The following is a 25337-nucleotide window of genomic DNA, read 5'->3' on the forward strand; positions in this document are numbered from 1 at the left end:
CTGAGTAATGCAGATCTTCCAAGTTGTTGACACATTTCATTATACACTACCAGAAACTGGTATTTGTTAATAGTATCGCTGATATTCTCAGAAAAGTCCGTTAAGTATCGAGGACTTGATGTGCTTATGGTGGTAGATGTAAGTTTTCCAAAATCCAAATTTTCATTCAACATTCTGACTTTTTGTTTTTGGTAACATATGCTGTCACTTATTTTCCTTGATGTTTATTTTTGAGAAAATGTCTGCCAGATTCCTAAGTCTGAGTAATCGTGGTTTGTCAGTCAGTTGTACTTTCAAATAAAAATGATGATCCATGAGGGCCTGGCACCGTGGTATGGTAGTTAAGTTCAACATGCTCTGCTTTGGCTGCCTGGGTTCGTGGGTTCAGATCCCAGGCACAGATCTACACCACTTGTCAGCCATGCTGTGGTGGTGACCCACATATAAATCGGAGGAACACTGGCACAGCTGTTAGCTCAGGGCTAATCTTCCTCAAGCAAAAAAACGAGAAAGATTGGCAACGGATGTTTGCTCAGGGCTAATTTTCCTCAGGAAAAAAAAGATCCCTGCAAAAAGTTGCTAGTTCAGCTTACAAATCAATCCCACAAAAGGTTTTCCTTGAGCCAGAATTGCTTTATAGGTACTTCCCACTTTGTCACAGAGAATATGAAAAAGATGGGTATTCAAGGATGGGTGTACATTTAACAGAGGTAATTTTTTTTCTTTTGTATATGTGTTTTCTTTGGTTTACTTTCACAGATGCATTTGAACACAGCTTTCTATTTAAAGAATTTTTATACATTTGGAAATCTTTGTCTTAAAAATATCTAATACTTAGAGTAATTAATAAAAAACCCTGGTATTCTTTGCAGAATCTCTGTAGTTTATCTGAAGTTGTTTATGACCCTTTTACTATTTGCCATTATTCACCTCCATGAATGCTTTGTCCTTAACAAATGTGTACCCATAGTTCAGTAACAAGGCCACCGCAATAAACCTGTCAGTGTGAGGTACACTGTGTGTATGTAAGTTTATGAGATGGTCTCTCTGGTAGATGTCTACTTAAAATTTATTTCTTGAATGCCACAACTGTATTATCTTTTTCTCTCATTTTGTAATCTTTGGGAATTCTAAGTTAAAAGACTAAGTACAGAATACAGAATCAATGTGGACATTTCATAATGTCAGGATCACTTTTTTTGATAGAAATACTGAGACTTAGCATGACACAGAAGGCTAAAGCTTCATTATCATGCAATAATGATGTTATAGATGATTTAATCACTGATTCTTGAGCAAAGGTAGATGAGTGCAGAATAGGGTAGCCCTGTAAGAAACAAATTTATTGCAATTACTATCTTATTATAGTACTCAATGAAATTATTTTTTTAATTAAGATTATGATAGTTTACAACCTTGTGAAATTTCAGTTGTACATTATTGTTTGTCATTCATGTTGTAGGTGCACCACTTCACCCTTTGTGCCCACCCCCCAACCCCCCTTTCCCCTGGTAACCACTAATCTGTTCTCTTTGTCTACGTGTTTAACTTGCACATATGAGTGGAGTCATACAGAGATTGTCTTTCTCTATTTGGCTTATTTCAGTTAACATAATACCCTCAAGATCCATCCATGTTGTTGTGAATGGGGCGATTTTATCCTTTTTTATGGCTGAGTAGTGTTCCATTGTATATATACACCACATCTTCTTTATCCAGTCATCAGTTGATGGGCACTTAGGTTGCTTCCATGTCTTTGCTATTGTAAATAATGCCGCAATGAACATAGGGGTGCATGGGACTTTTGGAATTGCTGATTTCAAGTTCTTTGGATAGATACCCGGTAGTGGGATGGCTGGATCATATGGTATCTCTATTTTTAATTTTTTGAGAAATCTCCATACTGTTTTCCATAGTGGCTGTGCTAGTTTGCATTCCCACCAGCAGTGTATGAGGGTTCCTTTTTCTCCACAACCTCTCCAACATTTGTTACTATTTGTTTTAGTTATTTTTGTCATTCTAATGGGTGTAAGGTGATATCTTAATGCAGTTTTGATGGGCATTTCCCTGATGATCAGTGATGATGAGCATCTTTTCATGTGCCTATTGGCCATCCGTGTATCTTCTTTGGAGAAATGTCTGTTCATGTCTTCTGCCCATGTTTTGATTGGGTTGTTTGATTTTTTGTTGTTGAGTTGTGTGAGTTCTTTGTATAGTATGGAGATTAACCCTTTGTCGGATATATGACTTGCAAATATTTTTTCCCAATTGGTGGGTTGTTTTTTTCTTTCAATCCTATTTTCCCTTGCCTTGAAGAAGCTCTTTAGTTTGATGAGGTCCCATTTGTTTATTCTTTCTGTTGTTTCCCATGTCTGAGAAGACATGGTGTCCGAAAAGATCCTTTTGATACTGATGTCAAAGAGTGTACTGCCTATATTTTCTTCTAGAAGCCTTATAGTTTCAGGTCTTACCTTTAGGTCTTTGATCCATTTTGAGTTTTTGTGAATGGTGAAAAAGAATGGTCAATTTTTGTTCTTTTACATGTGGTTTTCCAGTTTTCCAAGCACCATTGGTTGAAGAGACTTTCTTTTCTCCATTGTATGCTCTCAGCTCCTTTGTCGAAGATTCGCTGTCCATAGATGTGTGGTTTTATCTCTGAGCTTTCCATTCTGTTCCATTGATGTGTGCACTCGTCTTTGTACCAGTACCATGCTGTTTTGATTACTGTAGCTTTGTAGTATGCTTTGAAGTCAGGGATAGTGATGCCTCCAGCTTTGTTCTTTTTTCTCAGGATTGCTTTAGTGATTCGGGGTCTTTTGTTGCTCCATATGAATTTTAGGATTCTTTGTTCTATTTCTGTAAAGAATGTCATTGGGATTCTGATTGGGATGGCATTGAATCTGTAGATTGCTTTAGGTAGTATGGACATTTTAACTATGTTTATTCTTCCAATCCATGTGCATGGAATGTCTTTCCATCTCTTTATGTCGTCATCCATTTCTTTCAGGAAAGTCTTGTAGTTTTCATTGTATAGGTCTTTCACTTCCTTGGTTAAATTTACCCCAAGGTATTTTATTCTTTTTGTTGTGATTATGAATGGAATTGTGTTCTTGAGTTCTTTTTCTGTTAGTTTGTTGTTAGAGTATAGAAATGCTACTGATTTATGTATGTTGATTTTATACCCTGCAATGTTGTAGTTGTTGATTATTTCTAATAGTTTTCCAATGGATTCTTTGGGGTTATATTTGAGATCATGTCATCTGCAAACAGTGAGAGTTTCACTTCTTCATTGCCTATTTGGATTCCGTTTATTTCTTTTTCCTGCCTAATTGCTCTAGCCAAAACTTCCAGTACTGTGTTGAATAAGAGTGGTGAGAGTGGACACCCTTGTCTTGTTTTTGTTCTCAGAGGGATGGCTTTCAGTTTTTGCCCATTGAGTATGATGTTGCCTGTGGGTTTGTCATATATGCCCTTTATTATGTTGAGGTACTTTCCTTCTATACCCATTTTATTGAGAGGTTTTATCATAAATGGATCTTGGATCTTGTCAAATACTTTCTCTGCATCTATCGAGATGATCATGTGGTTTTTGTTTCTCATTTTGTTAATGTAGTGTATCACGTTGATTGACTTGCAGATGTTGAACCATCCCTGTGTCCCTGGTATAAATCCCACTTGATCATGGTGTATGGTCTTTTTAATGTATTGTTGTATTTGGTTTGCCAGAATTTTGTTGAGGATTTTTGCATCTATGTTCATCAGTGATAGTGGCCTGTAGTTTTCCTTCTTTGTGTTGTCCTTGTCTGGGTTTGGGATCAGGGTGATGTTGGCTTCATAGAATGTGTTAGGAAGTGCTCCACCTTCTCAATTTTCTGGAATAGTTTGAGAAGGATAGGTATTAAATCTTCTTTGAATGTTTGGTAGAATTCTAACAGAGGTAATTTTTAATGCTCCATCAAGGATCTTCTTAAGTGAGATTGGCCTTGTTTTTTGAAACTGTGAGTGCCTGGTGGTGAAGAATATAATGACTAATGCAGTGTAGAGCCACTGCCTTAATTTGTTTTATCCACCATTGTTCTTGCACCATCAGTGCACACGTCAAAAGAGTGAATAATGTCTTAGTGTCACTATGAAAGTAGTTCTAACCTTGGGACGCATAGGGGTCCACAGACCACATTTTGAACCCTGGTTGCTTTAGGTCTTTGTCCTTAAATTACATCATATATTGCACATATCTAACTGTTAATTACTCAAAGAACGTTTAATGATAGCCTTTTTTCAAAAAATTAAGTATCTATTTGAAATGTGGTGTAGCACTTTCCTTCTTTTGAAAATACTTATGCTTTCCCTGTAGGAATGTATCCTGTCAGGTATAATGTCAGTGAATGGAAAGAAAGTTCTTCACATGGATAGAAACCCATATTATGGAGGAGAAAGTGCATCTATTACTCCTCTGGAAGATGTAAGTATTAGAATAAATTAATATGCCTTTCATAATTTGAATCTTTTACTGGTGAATCTCAACTTTACTCCTTATACATGGTTTTAATTTTGTTTCGTTAAATATGTTATCTGCATCATCATAATTTTTCAGGAGCTCCTAGTTTGGGGCTTGTAGAAATTTCACTTTAAATTTTGACCTTTGTTACCCTCTGGAGCAGTTATCTGTTAACTCTCAGAGTCAATAGAGTGTAGACTCGGGGGCCGGCCCCGTGGTCGCGTGGTTAAGTTCGCGTTCTCCACTTCGGCGGCCCAGGGTTTCACCTGTTCGAATCCTGGGCGTGGACATGGCACTGCTCGTCAAGCCATGCTGAGACAGTGTCCCACATGCCACAGCTAGAAGGACCCACAACTAAAAATGCACAGCTCTGTACCTGGGAGCTTTGGGGAGAGAAAGGAAAAAATAAAAATCTTTAAAAATATTAAAAAAACAATAGAGTGTAGACTCAGCAGAGTGCATAGAGGATCACCTGTTGCTGAAGACCTGATGTATGCCAGGCACACTGCCCACGGGCTTTCCACGTGGTCTTATTTATTCTCCCAGTCACTCAAAGAGATTTTATCCCCATTTTTCAGATGACAGACTGGTCTCTGTGGGGTTGAAATCCCCGAGAAGTGTTGTGAACCCAGGCTCTGTGTCTCCAGAGCTTAGCTCCTTTCCCTGTACTGCTTTGCTTCCTACTTTTTTAGAATATGGGCACATGAAGCATTTCCAAAGGGTGTTTTACTAAATGTATTTATTTCTCTGTGTGAGGTTTGTTCAACATCCACATGCATGGATATGAGCTGTACTGTGCCTCATAGGAGATATATAGATATCATCAGTTACTTTTTTCTTTTTAGGATTTTATTTCCCCTTTTTCTCCCAAAGTCCCCCGGTACATAGTTGTATATTTTTGGTTGTGGGTCCTTCTAGTTGTGGCATGTGGGATGCCACCTCAGCATGGCTTGATGAGCAGTGCCACGTCCGTGCCCAAGATCTGAACTGGTGAAACCCCCGGCTGCCAAAGCAGAGCGCACCAACTTAACCACTCAGCCACAGGGTCGGCCCCGTTCATCAGTTACTTTTTAAATAATGACTTTGATAAAATAAATTTCATATTTATATCAAAAAGTTTTTTCTATATGGGGCATACAGAAAAGTTGAAAGAATATAATACCAGTGGATCAAAAACCTTCCATATGGATTTAGCAGTTACCATTTTGCTATATTTGCTTCATGTCTGCCTTTTTGTTATTGGTTTTGAACCATTGAAAGTAATAGACACCATGATACTTGAACTAAATATTTCAGCATTCATCTACTAAGAATAACATTTTCCTACATAATCATAATACCATTACCACGTTTAAGAAAATTAACAATATCCATATGATACTCAAATTTCCCAGTGATTCCAAGAATGTCCTATATTGCCATGTAGTTGTGTGTTTTTTTAAACCAGTTTAAGCATTGCCTTTGGTGGTGTTTCTCTTTATTCTCTTATTCTACAAAAATCTCCCCAGTGCTTTTTTTGGGAAAAGTCTAGGCCAGTTTCTAAGAAAGTATTGTTGGGTCCTTCATGTTGCATCACATCAGGAGGCACATAATGTCTGGTTGCCCCTCACTATTCATGATGCTGAGTTTGACCTTGGGTGAAGTGATGCCCGCCACATCTCTTCATTGTAAATAGTCTGTGCAGTGATACGGTGATATGTTGGTGCCATTCCTCCTACACCTAATATAATCTTCAGTAAGACGAGCAAAGCTGTCTTCGTGTGTGTGTGTTGTGTGTCTCAAGGACTTGGAGATTTTTATTGAGTAAATACATACCAAGTTTGCTTATTCTCTTCCACCTTAGCAATAGAATTCATGAGTTTGAATGAATATTCTCACATTTTAAACTGCAAGCTTCTTTTTATCTAGAGCTCCTAATCAACTCATAAATTTATAAATTAACTGAAAATTTATTTTTAACTCCTTACATAACTACGAAAGCAAAATTAAGCCTTTGTTAACTTTTTATTCAGGAGAGAATGAGTTTAAATGATGTCTACAAATAATAAGGGATGTTTCTGCAGAACTAGTGTGTTGCCGACAATGTATTTTGTATTCTTGCTTTTCTGCTAGTAAAAAGCAAACACATACCACCTCTGCAATATTTATTTTAGCTTTCACTAGCTTAGTAATATATTTAATTTACATATATAGGAACTTTGCTGAGAATTTTATCTGATTAAAAATGAAACATCCTTATACTTTACCTCATATTAGTAGTATTTAGTTATACCAAAACCACTTCATCAAAAAATAGTTGCATAGCTTAATGAAAACTAAATTTTGTTACATTATGGGTATTTTTTGTTTTGGTTTTAGTTATACAAAAGATTTAAAATCCCAGGAGCACCACCGGCGTCCATGGGCAGAGGAAGGGACTGGAATGTTGACCTAATTCCCAAGTTCCTTATGGCTAATGGTAAAGAATTCTAACTTAAATTTATGACAGTACGTTGAATCCAATTTAAAAGTAGAAACTAATGCTTGACAGAGAGTATTATTTGGGGTATGTGGATACGGATTTTGTTTAATGGAGACAGTATGGTGAGTAATATGGCCCATCAGAGGTGTCTAGAGTCACAAAGTTGAGAATGGAGGGAAGGGGGGTGACTTATTAGTAATTGGTTCTGGAGAAGCAAAATTAGGATGTGGCACAATTCATACCAAAATTGTAAGCATTTATAATGGACTTTCCTCCTGATGCTTCAGTGACAGCCTTAGGTAACTAGACCTTCAGAAACAGCCTTATTAATGTTTTTCTAGTTTCTAGGCTTTTAACATCATTTTATCATGTTTACTTTTTTGCATATTTTTAATTAGAGGAGCTCTGTATCTTTTAAAATTGCTCTGATATTTAGTAACTTTTTCAGAGATGACATTTGAAAAACTAAATTGTTGGTATAAGTCTATTTATTTATGTCCGATGAAATAAAGTATGTGCCACCCTTTCTCTTTTTTTTGAGCTTATTTTGTAGTTCATTTTAATGGAAAGATCTTATTTGTATTTTCTCTGAAATTTAAAGTTAACTGACTGAACTCTCTTGAGGTAAATTGTAAACACGAAATTTTTTATTATACAGTTATGCGTTGCTTAACAACAGGGCTATGTTCTGAGAAGTGTCTTCAGGTGATTTCATCATTATGCGAACATCACAGACTGTACTTACACAATCCTAGGTGATATAGCCTACTACACACCTAGGCTCTATGGTACTAATCTCATGGGACACCATCCTGTATGACCAAAATGATGTTATGTGGCGCATGACTATATAAGTAATAAAATTATTTTATTAAAATTTTATTAACACAGATAAGCAGAAAAGAAAGAAAATTTTCATGGCCAAATTGTTACCATTTAGAATCATGGTTAATATTTTGGTGTATAACCTGCTGGGCTATGCGTATATATGTATTTCATTTTCTTTTTTCTTCCCCGGTTAACATGTTTTTCAACCAATATATTGTGAACGTTTGACAGAGAGAGGGAGAGAGAGTGTGTGTGTGATGAACCTCATTGTATACTCCTGGAAGTGTACTATGGGATAAAGGCAATTATTTTTAAGGCTTTTCCTTTATGTTGCCAATTTTACTTTTACCAGTAGACTATGAGACTGCATCTTTCCCAGTACCTTTACCAAGCCCAGATATTAGTCATTTTAGTTTTTGTCATTTTGTCATATTAAAATTTTAGGCAAAATAATGGATTTAAAAAAATATCTATTTGTTAGTGGGTGAAATGATTTCTAGATGTTTACTGGCTTTCCTATTCTTTAGTGAATTGGCCAGCCCTGGGCTTTGCATATTTTTCTGTTGAGATTTCGTATTTTTCCTTACCGATGTGAAAGAGCTATTAAATCCCCTTTTAGGCCCAGCCCTGGTGGTCTAGGGTTAAGATGCAGGCTTTCACTGCCTCGGCCTGGTTCCATTTCCTGGTCAGGGAACCACACCACTTGTCTTTCAGTTGTCATACTGTGGTGGCTGCATGCTACTATGACGCTGAAAGCTATGCCACCAGTATTTCAAATACCAGCAGGGTCACCCATGGTGGACAGGTTTCAGCAGAGCTTCCAGACTAGACAGACTAGGAAGAAGGACCTGGCCACCCACTTCTGAAAAAGTTGGCCCTGAAAACCGTATGAATATCTGGCAGCATAAAGCTTTCCTCAGTACTTGTTCTCAAAAAAAAAAAAACAAAATTTTTGACCTTCGTAGTATATTTATCGTTTCAAATGAGCTTTAAAATAGTTTTGTTTGGTTTCTTAAAGAAGTTTACTATTTTTAATATACCAAAATTTCTTTGGTTTATAGGCAGGTAATATTTTTAATTGTATGCCTTTTTCTTTATCTGAAATTAATGTTCATTTTAATAAATATAAATGGACTTAGAAACTGAAAAGCACAAATTCCTGAAAAATTTTGCCTGTGAGTTGCCTCTCTTCAAAATACAATAGGAACTTTAAAGAAACCTAAACCGATTTGCAATAGTACCATAATTCTAAACCTCATACCTCTAACAATTATTGTGTAGCTTTTATAAAAGCAAGTTGATAAAGTTATTCACCATGAAGTTGTAACATTTAGAAAAATACTTCTAAATATGTGCATTCTGATTGTCTCACTTAAAACACGGCTTTGGAGACTTTTTGTAGAAGTTATTGGACAATGTTAAGAAAAAATGGGAAGCCATTAGTGTAAGTAAATGTACTTTTATTTCTGCTAAGTTTTGAAGGCAGTAAGGTTTAAGTTACAGTTTGAATTATGTGACTGTTACAGGTCAGCTGGTGAAGATGCTGCTTTATACAGAGGTCACTCGCTATCTGGATTTCAAAGTGACTGAAGGGAGCTTTGTCTATAAGGGAGGGAAAATCTACAAGGTTCCTTCCACTGAAGCGGAAGCCCTGGCATCTAGTAAGTAATTTTATTTTCTCAGAATATTAAGATTTTATAATAGAAAGGAATTGTAGAGATAAAATTTAAGGTCCCTCACATCAACCTTCCATCCACTTACTGAGTCGACAAAGCTGTACTGGGTGTATTACTGCCAGACACTGTTTTAGGCAGTTGAGAGTATGTCAGTACACACAAGGTTCAAGCACTCCTATTCTTTTGAAACTTAGAGAGAGTTTAAGTGACCATCTCTAGATCACGTAGCTTGTTGCTGGTGAATCTGAGCCTATTTAGGTTTAGTAGTGTGCTCTTTTCATAATACTAATTTGTGAGAGTGATTGGGTTTATTTTTTCTTTTAGTGTTTCCTGTGTGCTAGGTTCTGTGCTAAACATGTATTCGTTTTTTTTTTTTAAAGATTTTATTTTTTCCTTTTTCTCCCCAAAGCCCCCCAGTACATAGTTGTATATTTCTCATTGTGGGTTCTTCTAGTTGTGGTATGTGGGACGCTGCCTCAGCGTGGTTTGATGAGCAGTGCCATGTCCGCGCCCAGGATTCAAACCAACGAAACACTGGGCCGCCTGCAGCGGAGCGCGCGAACTTAACCACTCGGCCACGGGGCCAGCCCCACATGTATTCATTTTTTAATTTGACTTTTGAAACACTTTCATGAGGTAGGGTTTCCATTTTTTAGATGAGGAAACTCTGGCCTGAAATCACCTAGGTAGTAAGTGGCGGGATTGGAATTGAAACCCTAGTGGTTTGATTAGAGCCGGTGTGTACTCGATCACTGTCACAGGCTGATCTCTTGTACCGTGTTACCCAACCTGCCAGGAGAGAAAAGAACTCCCTTGTGGCAAAACTGGTCTTCTAGGTGGTGCTGTTGTCATTTTTCAGCATCTCTGTTTTTAGGAGTTCCCAGTGAGTCTGGAGTGATTTTATTCTCTGCCCAAAATATCCTCTGTTGGCTCGCCCAAGATTCCTGGTTATCGTTTTCTATTTCCATCTCTCTCTCGAACAGCAAACACCCCTGGAAAAGACCTTTTGTCCTTTAAGGTGTGCAGCTGTGCAGACGTTTGAGGCAGGATGAATTTGTGTAACTAAAGGGTGGATAGTGTTGTATAGTAAGTGCTCTGTGGAGTTTAGAGGAGGGAGTGTTTGCACTGGGAGAATAGATGAAATGCCAGTAAGTATTCTGGCATAAGTCTGGAAAAGTTTTCTCACCTAAAAAACCTAAGTTGAATTATTTTGTCAATTTCTCTATCTATTTACTTCTTGCTATTAGGGGAGAAAATACTGGGCATAAAATGTTGAAAGACACTAGCCAGAAAGTAAAAAAATACCACTGACAATTGTGGTGAGGTTAGGATTGACAGTTGGGGATGGAAAGGAATGGCTCCTGATTAAATTGAGAGGAGTCAGTGGTATAATCACGGGTTAGAAATTATTTCAATTGGGGCTGGCCCTGTGGCTGAGTGAGTGGGTTTGCGTGCTCTGCTTTAGTGGCCCAGGGTTTCGCTGGTTCGAATCCTGGGTGCAGACATGGCACTGCTCACCAGGCCATGCTGAATTGGAATCCCACATCCCACAACTAAAATACACAACTTTGTACCAGGGTGCTTTGGGAGAAAAAGGAAAAATAAAATCTTTAAAAAAAAAAAATTATTTCAATTATATAAATCTTCTAAATGACCATAAGTTTAATCCAAATAAAGTATTTTGATAGAAATAAGAGTTTAAGAGTTTGAGTAGAATCCTTTTAAACAAAGTTTGTGTTTTTTATTTTAAATTTTTATTCTCTCTGGGAGCTCTTATCTGTATTAATAGCTTCAGCTGCTTCTTTCACTTAATAAAAGTTGAAGGACTTAGCATTTGGCAGTTTTATTTTCCCCTTTTTGATTTAATTTTTTCAAACATGTAAAACATTTACATGACTTGAAAGTGAAAATTATATCAAAGGATGTATTTAGAATCTTATTCTTATCTACACCACTCCATTTTTTCCATCCTGATACTAATCATTTTTACTTGTTTCTGGTTTATCCTTAGGTTTCTTTTCACAAAAATAAGCAAATATGTGAATGTATATTTTTTAAGTTTAGGTGTATTGAGGTATAATTTACATACTGTAGGATTTACCTGTGTTAATATGCAGTTTTATGAATTTTTACCAAATCACTGCCTTATCAGTGGCTTTCTTATATGAATGGATAGGATTTTCAAGTTGGAATGGCAGACAAGAAAATTCTAGGCAGAGTGAATGAATGGGGTAAGGAAAAGTTTAGAGGTGGGAAGTTCAAGAGAAAGATAAAAACAAATAATTTTATAATTTTAGTAATAGCTAACTTTTTTAACATTATGTGTGGGCATGTATGTACTAAGTACTTTATGCATATTATCTGACTTTATTTTATATAGTCTTTCACTACAACCCTGTGAGATGTGGGTGCTATTATCTTTATTTTACAGATGGGAAAATGAGGTATGTGGGTGTGAAAGAAGAGCTCAGAGTAGCATAGCTCATGACTGGTAGAACTGGTTTGAAGCCAGATTTATCTGACTCTAAAACCCCATGTTCTTTTTTTTTTTTTTTAAAGATTTTATTTTTCCTTTTTCTCCCCAAAGCCCCCCAGTACATAGTTTTATGTTCTTCGTTGTGGGTCCTTCTAGTTGTGGCATGTGGGACGCTGCCTCAGCGTGGTTTGATGAGCAGTGCCATGTCCGTGCCCAGGATTTGAACCAACGAAACACTGGGCCACCTGCAGTGGAGCGCGAGAACTTACCCACTCAGCCACGGGGCCAGCCCCTAAAACCCCATGTTCTTAACCACTGTCTTATATGGTATATAAATAGAGCTTTTTAGTATTTTAACAACTATCACATACCCTCTAATTCTTTTTTTTCTTCATGCTAAACATTTCTAGTTCCTGTGATCGTTTCTCATATAATATGCTATGTAGATGTCTTGGCCACTTTTCTTTGGAGATTCTCTGATTTGCCAAGATCATTCTGTACATAACAGTATTGCAGCCAGACTGGACATAATACTCCAGATGTTGTCTGCTTGCTCAGTGTCAGTGGGACTATTTCTTTCCTAGGACAGTTCATTTCTTTAATGTAGCCTGAGTTTATATTGGCTTTTTTAGGAGCTGTAAATGCTGTTGGTTCTTGTGGTAGTTCATGCCAACTAAAACCTCAAGGTTCTGATAAATATTTGTCGATTGTCAAGTGTTATGTTAGTCAAATCAATGAGAGATATATTTGACCGCTAGAGTAATGTTGAACGCAGATAACGTGTTCAGAAAAGTTTTGAGGAGGTTTCATGAATAGCTTTGAAATGTGCCCAGCAAAACCTTGTATCCTAAGTTGCGTCTTTAGCTTGTTTGTTTATTCTCATTCTCGCTGCTGTGAGGCATCTGTGTGTCTGGAGCGCCTTTGACATCAGCACATCTCTGATCTCACAGAGCTAAGTGAATCTCGGGGCTTGTGGCCGGAGAAGTAGACGTGTCTGCTGCAGCTCGTCCACCCTGAGAATTACACCATGTACCGGACCTTAGGAGTTTTCTTGTGACACTAATTCTACTCCAATTTTTTAAAAATTCTCTAGTCAAATCTTAAACCTATTAGTTAATTGGAAAGCTTTTATAGCTTTTTTATGTGTTAAAAGTCTTGACATAAGTGGCTTTTTTGCGTAAATAAACCTCAGTGTGCAAGTGAAGGAAAGTAAAACCATTTGAAATAAAGTTAAGACACTACTCAGGGGACTGCGTAACTCTGAAAAAGATTTTTGTAAATCATTTCCTCATATAATTTGAATATTCTCTTTACATATTGTGTAAATATATGTACATTCATATATGTATGTATATTCATATATAGTCAGTTTATGAATAAGTCGACTTCTTTTATGTTTACTGCCATCAGACATTAATTATATGGACTGAATATTTTTTGAGTGCTGGCTGTGCGCCAGGTGCCCTTCTAGGTTTGGGGGTAAGGAGGGTTCAACAGAAGGAAAAAAGTAAACAAAAACTGGTTTCCCTGATGGAGCTTAACCTTGGTGGGGACAGGCTGTAAACAGAGAAAAGTATATCAGACGGTGATGTGGTGCTATGGAGAAAGGTGAAAGGAGGCGGGAGCATGGGGGTGATCAGGGAAGGCATCATTGTACAGAAGGAGCTGTTAGCAAAATTATACGGTAGGAGATGTTGTTTGAACCCTTTCGATTATAACTTTTTCAGAATGAGCACTGGATCTCCAAAATGTTTGTAATTGCAATGGTACCTGGTTCTGATGCTGTGTCAGCTAGTAATGGAGACACTAGTTGGTGCCATGCATGGCAGGCCATGGACAAGCAGTTAGAGCATCTCTACTGTGCTGTCAAACAGAAGTCACCGGAACAGCTGTCACTGTCCTTGTGAGGCTTGAGGATTAGTGTGGGAGGGAGATGAAAGAAGAGACAAGAGTGGGAAATTCAAGGAGGCACAGTAGATTTTTATTTGATTTTTAACAAAGTGCTGTGCTAACTCGACAATAAGCTGTCGGTAATAGCTTACATTCCAACAGGCGGGCCCAGCAGAGTAAGACAGCTGAGTTAGAAGTGCCCTGCGGCAGTGACTCGTTTCTTAGCTGTCTTCCTCCTCCCCCTGGCAACTAAACTTGTGTCTTAAGTATGGTGGTAAATAGAATATTTCTTTTTAGCCTTTACTGTGTATGCAATCTGTCCATTTTTTTTTAACGCTAGGTTGTAAATAGTGAAAAAATTAAATGTAGTCAGTTGTCATTAATAGCCTCATGCTGATTTTAATTTTCAGTTTTGTTGGTTTCAAATGTAGTCTTGGGGGGAATCCTGTTAAAAATATCAGAACATTAAACTGTCAACTGACATGAAAGAAACGTTTGAGAGTTTGTTATTATTAAAGCTATAGTTGTTTTTAAAGTAGCCGTACGGTTTAGGAAATGGGGAGAAGGAGACAGAGTCAGTATTTTCGTTTCCTTTGGTCTTGTCTTTCTAACCAGCTATATAATAGTAGTAGGAATACTGACTAGTAGGAAGAGCTGAGAGGTTCTCATGTAGTAGTTTGTAGCTGTCTCCTCATCTGCTTTTTAATATAAAAAGCGGTGAACTCTGATTATCTAGGTATTCATTAAAGTAAATGACTAGCAGCATAATCAACACTACATTTCTTTGAGGTCAATTTGTTGTTAGTCTCTGAGCTTTCTCATTAAATGTCAGAGTGTATCTTAGCATACAGAAAAGGAAAAGGAAGAGCATTGGGAAGTTTGGGCAGTTGGCCGAGTTAGAGATCAGAGTTGTCAAAAGAAGAACATTGCGAGCCTTCAGGAATAATGTTTCTCGTCATATTTACCTTTTATCTAGTAAGAGACATAAGTAGACATAGTACGTTTAAATAAGTACTGGTTATAATTACTTGTAATTGTACTGTAAAATTGAAGGCTCACTCACTGATCTGTTGTGATTATGTCACTTTAAGTGTTGTCCAAACTCCCATCCCTTAAATTGTACCTTGCATTAGAAGAGCCTCAGATAATAACATGGCACCTTTAAACTCTCCTGTCACGCTTTTCACAGTTTTCCTCAGTGTCCTATTGTGAGTGTGTGCTTTTTGAAAAACTCTTTTTTTAGGCTTAATGGGGCTGTTTGAAAAACGTCGCTTCAGAAAATTCCTAGTGTACGTTGCCAACTTTGATGAAAAAGATCCTAGAACATTGGAGGGCATTGATCCTAAGAAGACTGCAATGCGAGAAGTGTATAAGAAATTTGACTTGGGCCAAGATGTTATAGATTTCACGGGTCATGCCCTGGCACTTTACAGAACTGATGAGTAAGTTTTTTTGTTTTTAGATTTATATTTTTCTTGGAACTCCTACTGAATTTCCCAATTCTCCATTGTGCAAGTTCTAACAAAACAAATATATAGTCATGTTACACTATGAAAGAAGAGGTTCTCATTGCACATTAACCTTAGAACCTTTTCAGTAAAATATGAAGGTATTCAAGTGAAAGCACTTCAGAAAAGATTTTAAATCTAACACAAGAAGGAAAACCAAAGCCCTTTTGTAATACTCATTTCCTTTTCTCCAGCTATTTAGATCAACCCTGTTGTGAAACCATCAATAGGATTAAACTTTACAGTGAGTCTCTGGCAAGATACGGCAAAAGCCCATACCTTTATCCACTGTATGGCCTTGGAGAGCTGCCCCAAGGATTTGCAAGGTAAGAGCCCGTATTCAACCTATTGGGTAGAACTGCACTGATCCTGAACCTCGTCTTCAATGGAAGCATATGAGATATTGTGTACAAAGCAGGATATGTCTGTGAGTAGTGAGATGCTTTTTATTCTTATCAAAGGAGAATTTACATGCAGTGAAACCACAGATCTAGTGAAAAAATTGAGTTGGTAAATGTATAGACCTGTGTAACCAAAACTCCAATCAAGATACAGAACGTTTTTCTTACTCCGGAAAGTTCTTTGCATCACCTCATAATCACCACTCCTCCCACACTAACAACTACATTTGTGATTTCTATCACCATAGATTACTTTTGCCTGTTTTTGAAGTGTATATAACAGGAACAGTATGTACGTGTTTGTGTCTGGCTTTTCCGTAATATTTTTGAGAGTCATCCATGTTGATACATGTGCCAATAATTTATTTGTACAATATTGAGTTAGTATTCAATTATGTGAACATACCACCTTGTCTTGCTAATGGACACCTGGGTGGTTTTCAGTTTTGGGTATTATAAATGAAGCTCCTGTGAACTTTTGTGTAAAAGTGTGTATGGCTATAGACTGTCATTTCTTTGGGGTAAATATCCGGGAGTGGAATAGCGAGTATGTTTAACTTCCTAAGACACTGCCCAACAACTTTCTAGAGTGGTTGCACCATTTTACATACACTCCGCAGTGTGTGAGAGTGCTAGTTTCTCCATGTCCTTGCCAGCGTTTAATGTTGTCACTTTTGAATGTTAACCACCCAAGTAGGTGTGAGATGCTTTCTCATTCTGGTTTAATTTGCGTTTCCTGATTACCTTTTCAGGAGCCTGATGGCCACTTGTGTGATTTTGTGGTGATTGTTTATGTCCTTTGTACATTTTTAAAGATTTGAGTTGTCCTCGTTTCTGATTTGTAGGAGATCTTGATATATCCTGGCAGCAAGTTTTTGTCAGATTATATGTATTAGAACTGTTCTCCCAGTCTGTGGCTTATCTTTTGATAAGCAGAAGTTTTAAATTTTCATAATATATCGCAATCTTTTTTCATGTTTAGCACTTTTTGGGTCCTATCTAAGGAAACTTTGTCTATCTCAAGAGCACAAAGATACTCTCCTGTGTCTTATTTTTTTGAAACTCTGTAGCTTTGGTACTGTGTTCCAGTCTGTGTTCCATCTTGAAATAATGGTGTGTGGGGTGGGGTAGGGCTCGAGGTTCATTTTTTCCCCCATACCACTATTTAGTTGTTCTCGCACCGTTTATTGCAAAGGCGTCCTTTTCCAGTTGTCTAGGGGCCTCTGTGGACAGTGTGTTTTCTTCCGGTGATCTGTTTATTTTTCCTGGCATTGCCGTTGTCCCGCTTATCGCAGTTCTATAGTAAGTCTTGAACTCGGGTAATGTAAGCCCCGGCTTCGCTCCTTTTCCAGACTGCTGCGGCTATCCTAGGTCCTTTGTGTTTCACATACGTTTTAGAACAGGTTGTCAGTTTCTAGAAAAAATGGTTGCTGGGATTTTGGTTGGAATTGAGTTAAACCTATAGATCACTTTGGGGGAGAATTTACCCCACAATTTTTATCTCCTTTGACAGCCCAAGATTCTATCCTGTGGCACCTCCCGTCAGTGAGACTGCACGCTTTTTCTTCTGGTCTCGGTGCCCCGTGTTACAAGGACTGGGGAGGCGGTTCCTTCAGGGGAAGAGCCACAGAAACCACATAAAGGCCTCTGAACAGGAGACATTATTTCATGGTTCTGACTCTGTTTTACAGTTCATGCCTTAATGACTTTTAAACTAACACCTTCTAGAAAACTGAGCAAGTGTATACGGCCTGTAATTCATAAAGATCTAAGAAAGGAGACTTTAGTAGTTGAAACAATTACAAATTATTACTTGTAATTTTCAAAATCTTCTAGGCTAAGTGCAATTTACGGAGGTACCTACATGCTGAATAAACCAATCGAAGAAATCATTGTACAAAATGGAAAAGTGATTGGTGTAAAATCTGAAGGAGAGGTAAGTAGCTTTTACAATTTAAAAAATCTTGTTCTTGTGAAGAAAGTTTTATTATCTAATATGTACTTAATTTGGTATGGACATGGATACTAGATTTCAGACTATATATGGTTTGTTTATAGTAAGTTGGTATTCATAATGACTAGGGACTAGTTATAGATGCTGTGCTTTATTTAAAAAAACAGATCTTAATACTTTGTATTGTGTTGATGCTTCTGTTAAGACTAAAATATACATTATGGATGAGCTATAAATAATGGTAGATATTCTGTATTTACATAGTGTGGGTTGGTGCCTGTCTTCCAAATTTCCATTTAAATTTAACTTTATTTTTACCACTTATAATTTATTCGTTGACATAGGGCTTGGTCAATACTGACCTTTTTATTGTTTATTATTTAATAAATAATGTTAATGACAGTTATTACCATTTATTTAATTTGGGGTTTAGCTGTGGAGATGGCTAGGTGGAGTTTTGAGCAGTGTTTTCAAATGTGAATTGAATATAAGTCATTGTTAATCTTGTTAAAATGCATATTCTGATTCATTAGGTTTGAGGTGGCTCTGCATTTTCTTGCAAGCTTTCAGGTGATGCTGATCCTGTTGGTCTGCAAACCAGATCATTCATATTTCATGAAATAGCAACTCAAGAATAGTTAGAACTACTGAAAAAAGAAACTAAAAAACTAAGTTTAAAAAACTATTTTGGTGTTTCTGACGGCATTCCATTGGTTGAGACCATATAATCTGCACTTACAAGTTGGCCGTCTGAACTTTTATTATTGTTGTATATCTTCTGTAACTACCTTGTGCTTTCAGTATAATAGGCATTTAGGAAATAGGGCTAAATATTTTAATCTGATATCTCAGAAGTCCTTTTTATTGCAGAGATTCACTGCATCCTTCTTTGCTTCACGCAGCTGCTTCCTCTTAGGAAATTTCAAGGCTTTGATATAAAAAGGAAGAAGACTATAATGTAATAATATGTAATTTATCTTGCGATTTAAGTTTTACTTGGCATAGTCTTAAGATGAGAATGATTTTCATCTGTTTGTAATATTAGTACCATTTATAGAACATTTTCTTTTTACTGACATTCACATGTAATGACAGCCCTTAAATACACTCTTTCATTTAATCCTACCAACAACCCTTTGAGGTTGGGTCGAGCCAGGATTTGAACCCTGGTTGGCCCCATTTTAAAACTTATACTTCTGAACACTATGCAACACAGATTTCTTAATATGTGACTAGAATTTGGAATCCATGGATCTGTTCCAGGAGAACCTGTAGGGATTGTTGGCATAGCTAGTTTTAGTAGTTATCTATAGTTGACTAATTGTCTACAGGTAATTTTATGAAGGTAACAGATTATATTCAAGGGACAGTAGCATCAGTATACTGTCTAAAAACAGGTAGACACTGAAGGTTCAGAAGTCTCGAAATGTTGTTACAGATTGCTCGCTGTAAGCAGCTCATCTGTGATCCCAGCTATGTGAAAGATCGGGTAGAAAAAGTGGGCCAGGTGATCAGAGTTATCTGCATCCTCAGCCACCCCATCAAGAACACCAATGATGCCAACTCCTGCCAGATCATTATTCCACAGAACCAGGTCAATCGGAAGTCAGGTGAGTTTGGAAGATCAGCAGGTGTTTGTAGAATTTCTGCTTTGTGTTTCAGCCCAAATTCCTAACTGCATCTGCTCTTATAGTGAAGAAACTTTAGTTTACATATGGGAAACAACATGTGGTGGCCTAGCTCAGAGACATCCTCCGTCACCGCGTTGAAATGAACGCGGCAGCCAGGAGCCCTGCCTCGGACTTGCGGCCGCTGCCTTGGACCTCCGTCCACTCGTCTGTAGAATCAAGAGGCTGGACGAGAGGAGCGGTCAGAGCCGCTCCCGGTTTGGACACTGTGTGCCTGTGGAGGTTTAACTTCTTAGTTCACCTGACTTCACTGTGTTTGAGCTGATGACAGTACTGCTTTTGTGTCATTATTTGTCAACTTAATACTTACCTTTCATTTCTATGATTAAGATCACGACTTAGCTCTAAAATCGTAAATCCTAATTTTTTGCTTTAACCACTTGTATTTATTTACTAGCTTTTCCCATCTTTCTTTCTTTTAGAAGCCCTAAATCTTTTATTTATCAGAAATTCAACTTAAAAGGGGTTATCAGCCTTTAAACGGACAGTAAAAAGCTATCTGTATTTATTTTCCATATAAGAACCAGATGATAGGTGATTACTGCAAGAACAAAAGGACTTGGACTAAAGTAATCTGTCGAGGGTTCCCAGGCAGATCCTGTGTCTTTGAAAGTCTACGAAGAGTAAAGGGAGCCCAGTAATTATTTTCTATGTTAGAAATTATGTAGTTAGTGGTATACAGACAAGTAAAATTCATGGAATTACATGAGTTTATTATGCCAACTGAATAGCTTACGCTGATTTGCAATTTTATGTCACTTAAATGAGAAATCAGTACTTAATAAATCCTTTTTAGCTATTCAAAACCTTTCTAAATGCTGGCTTCAGAGAGGAAGACGACCCCAGAGCAGTTAATATGGTTTGCTAGGTTTCCACAGTTAGCTGTGACGAGAACGAGGAAGAGGACTCTCATTTCCGAGTCCAGCAGTTCACTGCTGCGTACAAACTTCATCTCCAGTAAGCTAAAAGTTGCTAACTATTTGCATATTTTATGTATGACCCCATGCCTCCATATAGAACTTAAGCTTAGAAGGTATTGTCTATTCTAAGTAATTTTAATTCACACCTTGATGAAATACAGGTGAAACCTGAGTGTGCACACGTGCCAGCAGTTTATAAACCTTGGCAGTGACAGCATTACTTTTTTTCCAGATATCTATGTCTGCATGATCTCCTCTGCACACAATGTGGCAGCCCAGGGGAAGTACATTGCCATAGTTAGCACAACTGTGGAAACCAAGGAGCCTGAGAAAGAAATCAGACCAGCTCTGGAGCTCTTGGAACCAATTGAACAGAAGTAAGTGATGTGCTCGTTTCTATCAGCTAAAACCCAAGGCTGATGTTGGCTCCGTAGTGGGGTGAACCCCATAACAGCAGCAGCCATTGGCTGTTGTGTGGGTATTGTCTCTACCAATCTCATGTTTTGGGTTTTGAATTTCAGGCAGAGTGGGTGGATGGGTGTGTGGTCAGCTCCCCTGCTAACTTGTTTTTCCCCTCCAGATTTGTTAGCATCAGTGACCTCCTTGTACCGAAAGATTTGGGAACAGAAAGCCAGGTGAGTGTGGCGATCTGAAAAGGGTAACACCGGGCTTTATTGGGAGACATCCCTCAAGAGTCTCAAGTCTTTCTAATTTTTATTTCCAGATCTTTATTTCCCGCACATATGATGCTACAACTCACTTTGAGACAACCTGTGATGACATTAAAGACATCTATAAGAGGATGACAGGATCAGAGTTTGACTTTGAGGAAATGAAGCGCAAGAAAAATGACATCTATGGGGAAGACTAACGGCAGTATATGTCATCTAATTAGGACAAACTTAAAAAATTTGGCAAATGCATATTGTATGAAATCAATATTGTAAGGCCTGCTTTTGTAATCAAAACAGATTGCAGAGCACTGCACCAGTAAATATTCCTCCCCTTTCTAATATCATGTATTAACTTGTTTTCATGGAGTGGCTGTTCAGAATTGGCAGGTTACCACATTCTGTTCAATTTAACCATTACTGGCTTTTTTTCTTCTAGTGAAGGATCAGTTTTAAAAAAACATTGTGATACTGATACAGAGAACTTGATACAGTATTTGTATCTTTTAATCAGTGTAGCCTTTGCAATTATGTGCTTCTGCTGCTCAAGAGCTGGATCAGTACAATTTGCGTGCCATCTGTCCTCTTAACGTTAAGGAGATTCGAAATCGAATATTCCATAATTTGGGACAGCATCCCTAAGTTTTCCCTATCCCTTTACATTTTGTGTCCTGTCAAGTATTATGACAGTGCCCATGTACCACAGCCACAAGTTTGGTTTATGTGGGCCTAAAATTCTAACCCATCTCCGGACTTTGAGAGTCATTTTGGAGGAAGCCTGTGTGCAGTGTTTTAACCTAATACAACTGATGAGAGCACAGGGGAAGAAACCTATCATAAAGCAGGTAAACGTAGAAGCTTCTTTTGTATCCCAGGTGCGGCTTCTTCAACGGACCAAGCTGCGCTGCAGTATTGACTTGAGAGAGCCTCCACCGTGTCTGTCTCAGAATGGCTCCACATGATTTCTGTACTGCAGAATAAAGCCAAACTCTGGAAACAGCTCCCCTCCACTGGTCTGTCTGTGTGATGTTTAAGGGCTAGTGAGTATCGCAGTGGCCATGACACAGCGGCTCATTTTCTTCAGTAGAGCCAGCACTGATGCTGGGAGAGAGATGCCGGAGTCAAAAGGCGTGCGAGTCCCTAACGGCAGGTGAAGGTTCAAATTGGGCTGGATAGAGTCCCTGCTACCTGGCTTCACTGTGAGCAGACCCCAGATCCGAGTCCTGACGCAGTCTAACTGTGAGACTCCTGCGCACTCTCAGCAGTGGTTTACAACAGGCAGTTCTCCTTTCCACACAGATACGAGTTACCGCCTTCGATGACTTTGCTTACAGCCGCGGTTGTGAGAGTAAGTGAATTCTGTCAGGTGGAATAGGTGCTTTCTTATTTTCAAGTAATTTAAGTTGTCGTTAGAAACTGTTTTTACTGATAACCTCTTTTCCCCTTGATAGTTTTAAGCCTCCCTGTCTTCCTTTAAGGCTGAATATTGATTCTGATAGTTAAGTCTGAAGGACACAGACACAGATGGTCTGTTAAAGAACTTAGGACAATAATACAGATTGTTATTCAGATTGTTTAAGTGGTCACTTCAGCTTAGTTTTCTCACTCGACGGTATCCATTTTTGGCCAGATAATTCTTTATTGGGTGTGTGTGGGTGCTGTTCTGTACATTGTACATTGAGCAGCATCTCTGGCCTCTAGCTACTACATACCAAATAGCATCTCCCTAGCGTGACAACCAAAAATGTCCCCAGACAGGATCAGTAATGTCTCCCAGGACACAGGACTGCCCCAGTTGAGAACCACTGCTTTATCGCCATGATAAGGTTATCAAAAATTCCAGCAAGGCTGTCCCTTCCCTTCCTATAATACTTCAAATTCTGAACTATTAATGCAGGCAAAGGCATAAGCTGGGTTAGTAATAAGTATAAAGAAAAAGTACCAGGATATTTTCATATTCTTCATTGAACATACGTATTTATTGGACAACTAATACTTCTGTGCCAGGCCAGTGGGGCACAAAGATGATAAGGTACAGTGTATGGAAGAGCTCACAGGCTAGAGGAGACCCATTATTCTGTAGCTTGGTTGAGTGTTAAAATAGTTGGAGAAAAGGTGGGAGGGAGGGAAACGATGGCCTTGTGGGTGTTGGAAGGCCCTTTGGCAAGGGGAGATGAACATCTGAGGTACAATCTGAGAGAGTGTCAGGCAGACAGTACCCGGCAGGTAGTAGGTGCTCAATAAATGTTTCCTTGTCCTGAGTAATTTCAAATTAATTCAGTGTGCTGAACATAGTTATGATCCTCTTACTAGATTCTTATCCCTGGGGTAACAATCACATGATTGGGTTTCTAAGCAAGAGCTAGTGTCAAATAATTAAAACTCTGTTAGTCGTCGTCCTCCCGAGAAAACGGTGAAATTGCACTTTTGTTTAGGTAAGAGGTGCACAAAGCAGATGAATGGCTTTTCAAAGGCCTGTAGTAGGGCTGGGTGAGGAGTCCTGTGACGTCCTCTTTCTGTGGCTTGCTGCGCAGTGCGCCTTACTTGGGGGAGGGAAAGCCCTGGGCAGGTCTGTGGGAGTGAGACTGACAGGTCATGGCCTAAGGGCTGTAAGTGGCGGGATGCCTCTGGAAGCTAGTTATTCCTGCTAAGTGGCCTAAAAACTGCTAAAAACATTCCCTACACTTTCAATTTTTGCTCTCAAGTCACTGCAGAAACAGTTGATTTTTAGTTGTCTTTATTTAAAAAATGAAATTAGTTACAAAACCCTTTGCTCCAAATAGATACTATGTATCTTACAAATGTTTTTTGCTTGGTTTTGAGTTTCCAAGATCACAGTAGAAATTATTTCTAACATCATAAATAAATGATTATTTCTTCCTCAGAGGGTTGATTTGTAGTGCACTATTCACAAAAACTAAGTGAAAAATGACAGTTTATAAATTTGTACCATTTTGGAAAAAAATGTTTAACTTTATGTAGTGTTGCTCGAGTAACAGCAAATAAAACCACTCAAGTTTATAGTTTTTACAAGGGTGGTAAAACCTTTAAAGCAGACTATAATAACATGCATTCCATATGCTTATCTGACATTAACATGCAAAAACAAAGCTATTGGTTAAAATAGACTTATTTTTGCTACAATTGAGTAAACATTAAGTTCAATTAATAGCTTTAAAGGCATTCTGTTTAAAATGAGAATAATTTAAAACAATATTTAACACTGCAACCCAAAAGCTAATGGACTACTGTCACTGTGAACAAAGTCAGACATTTTAGCAAAGTTTATAAAAATGAAGGAAGGAAACTTTCCTCCAAGTTGTAGAACATTGATTTTTCAAATATGAGAAGACTCTTCTGTGCGCCTTAAAGTTTTTCAAAGAAAAGGGAAAACACTAATTTGTTGTTGGCATCATTGATATCTAGCCAAGCTGCAGTTGAATCACCTGGATAAACACAAAATTGATAGTAATTCCATCTTTAAAAGAAAATAACCGAGAAATTTTATAAATAGTATGCTATTTAATGGTGAAAACTTTTATGCATCTTATGCTACATTATCTTCTGTCCTGGCAGTCAAGATGGACTGCAAGTGAAAATGCACATCGTTTAGGTAAAAGGGGTAACTCGAAGTAGGCTGGTTATTTCATTAAGTGATACTTCACAAATTCCTATTTATGCCAAACCAACAGCAATTCCACCCCTAAGTAAACAAACAGATAGTTTAAATTTACAGCATGATGTATAAAGAACAGAATTTCTGAACAACTGGTTCCCTCACAAACACAAATATCAGTATCTGCTGTCAATTCCAGCACGCGTGGGAGATGAGAAATACAAAAGTGTTCTTACCAGTAGCTACTCCTAAATGGAGCTGCTACTTTTTGTATGTTTTCAATAAAGTTATTTACATCTGTAACAAGGATGCCACTATTTTCAAAGACTTCTCTGGAGACAGTAGGCTTTTCTGTAAAAAGAAAAATCTTTTTTTTGGTGAAAAATTCATTAATATACATTTTTTAAAGTAGCAGAACCCCTTTTACTTAAAAAAAGAAATCTTTTGTAAAACTCCCTAATACATGTAGGGGTGAAAAAAAGGAACTGATTCAAGTGAAGAAGAGGGTTTGAAGCTTTGGGAGCAGCTGCCTCCAGGGGCAGGGGGCGGGGCGCGGAATGCTTAAAACCAGTGACAGGGGCCGGCCCCGTGGCCGAGTGGTTAAGTTCGCGTGCTCCGCTGCGGCGGCCCAGGGTTCGGATCCTGGGCGTGGACATGGCACCACTGCTCAGGCCATGTTGAGGGGGCGTCCCACTTCCCACACCTAGAAGGACGTGCAACTAAGATACACAACTGTGTATGGGGGGGGCT

General features: G+C 38.1%; 2 protein-coding genes across 50 annotated transcripts in view; one reads left to right on the plus strand and one right to left on the minus strand.

Annotated features, from left to right (window-relative positions):
• Nucleotides 1-21970, plus strand: part of GDI2 (GDP dissociation inhibitor 2) — a 31835-nt gene extending 9865 nt beyond the window's left edge. For all 3 annotated transcript variants that reach the window (XM_070601946.1, XM_070601945.1, XM_070601947.1), the window contains exons 2-11: nt 4355-4462; nt 6857-6956; nt 9314-9448; nt 15073-15271; nt 15532-15663; nt 17575-17674; nt 19131-19302; nt 20533-20677; nt 20881-20935; nt 21025-21970. In XM_070601946.1, coding sequence (XP_070458047.1) covers nt 4376-4462; nt 6857-6956; nt 9314-9448; nt 15073-15271; nt 15532-15663; nt 17575-17674; nt 19131-19302; nt 20533-20677; nt 20881-20935; nt 21025-21171 — 1272 coding nt within the window. In that variant the 5' untranslated portion in view covers nt 4355-4375 and the 3' untranslated portion in view covers nt 21172-21970. The remainder of the gene's footprint in view (nt 1-4354; nt 4463-6856; nt 6957-9313; nt 9449-15072; nt 15272-15531; nt 15664-17574; nt 17675-19130; nt 19303-20532; nt 20678-20880; nt 20936-21024) is intronic.
• Nucleotides 21971-23691: 1721 nt separating this feature from the next.
• Nucleotides 23692-25337, minus strand: part of TASOR2 (transcription activation suppressor family member 2) — a 99673-nt gene continuing 98027 nt past the window's right edge. For 37 of the 47 annotated variants that reach the window (XM_070601932.1, XM_070601898.1, XM_070601906.1 and 34 more), the window contains 2 exons: nt 24824-24938; nt 23692-24417 (listed from right to left, as the gene is read on the minus strand). In XM_070601932.1, the coding sequence (XP_070458033.1) occupies nt 24414-24417; nt 24824-24938 (119 nt within the window). In that variant the 3' untranslated portion in view covers nt 23692-24413. Of the gene's footprint in view, nt 24418-24473; nt 24955-25337 lie in introns of those variants that run through there. The other 10 variants (XM_070601928.1, XM_070601942.1, XM_070601905.1 and 7 more) reach the window with 4 other exon arrangements.

Source organism: Equus przewalskii, chromosome 30 (genome assembly GCF_037783145.1).
Source record: "Equus przewalskii isolate Varuska chromosome 30, EquPr2, whole genome shotgun sequence".
Classification (NCBI taxonomy): domain Eukaryota; kingdom Metazoa; phylum Chordata; class Mammalia; order Perissodactyla; family Equidae; genus Equus; species Equus przewalskii.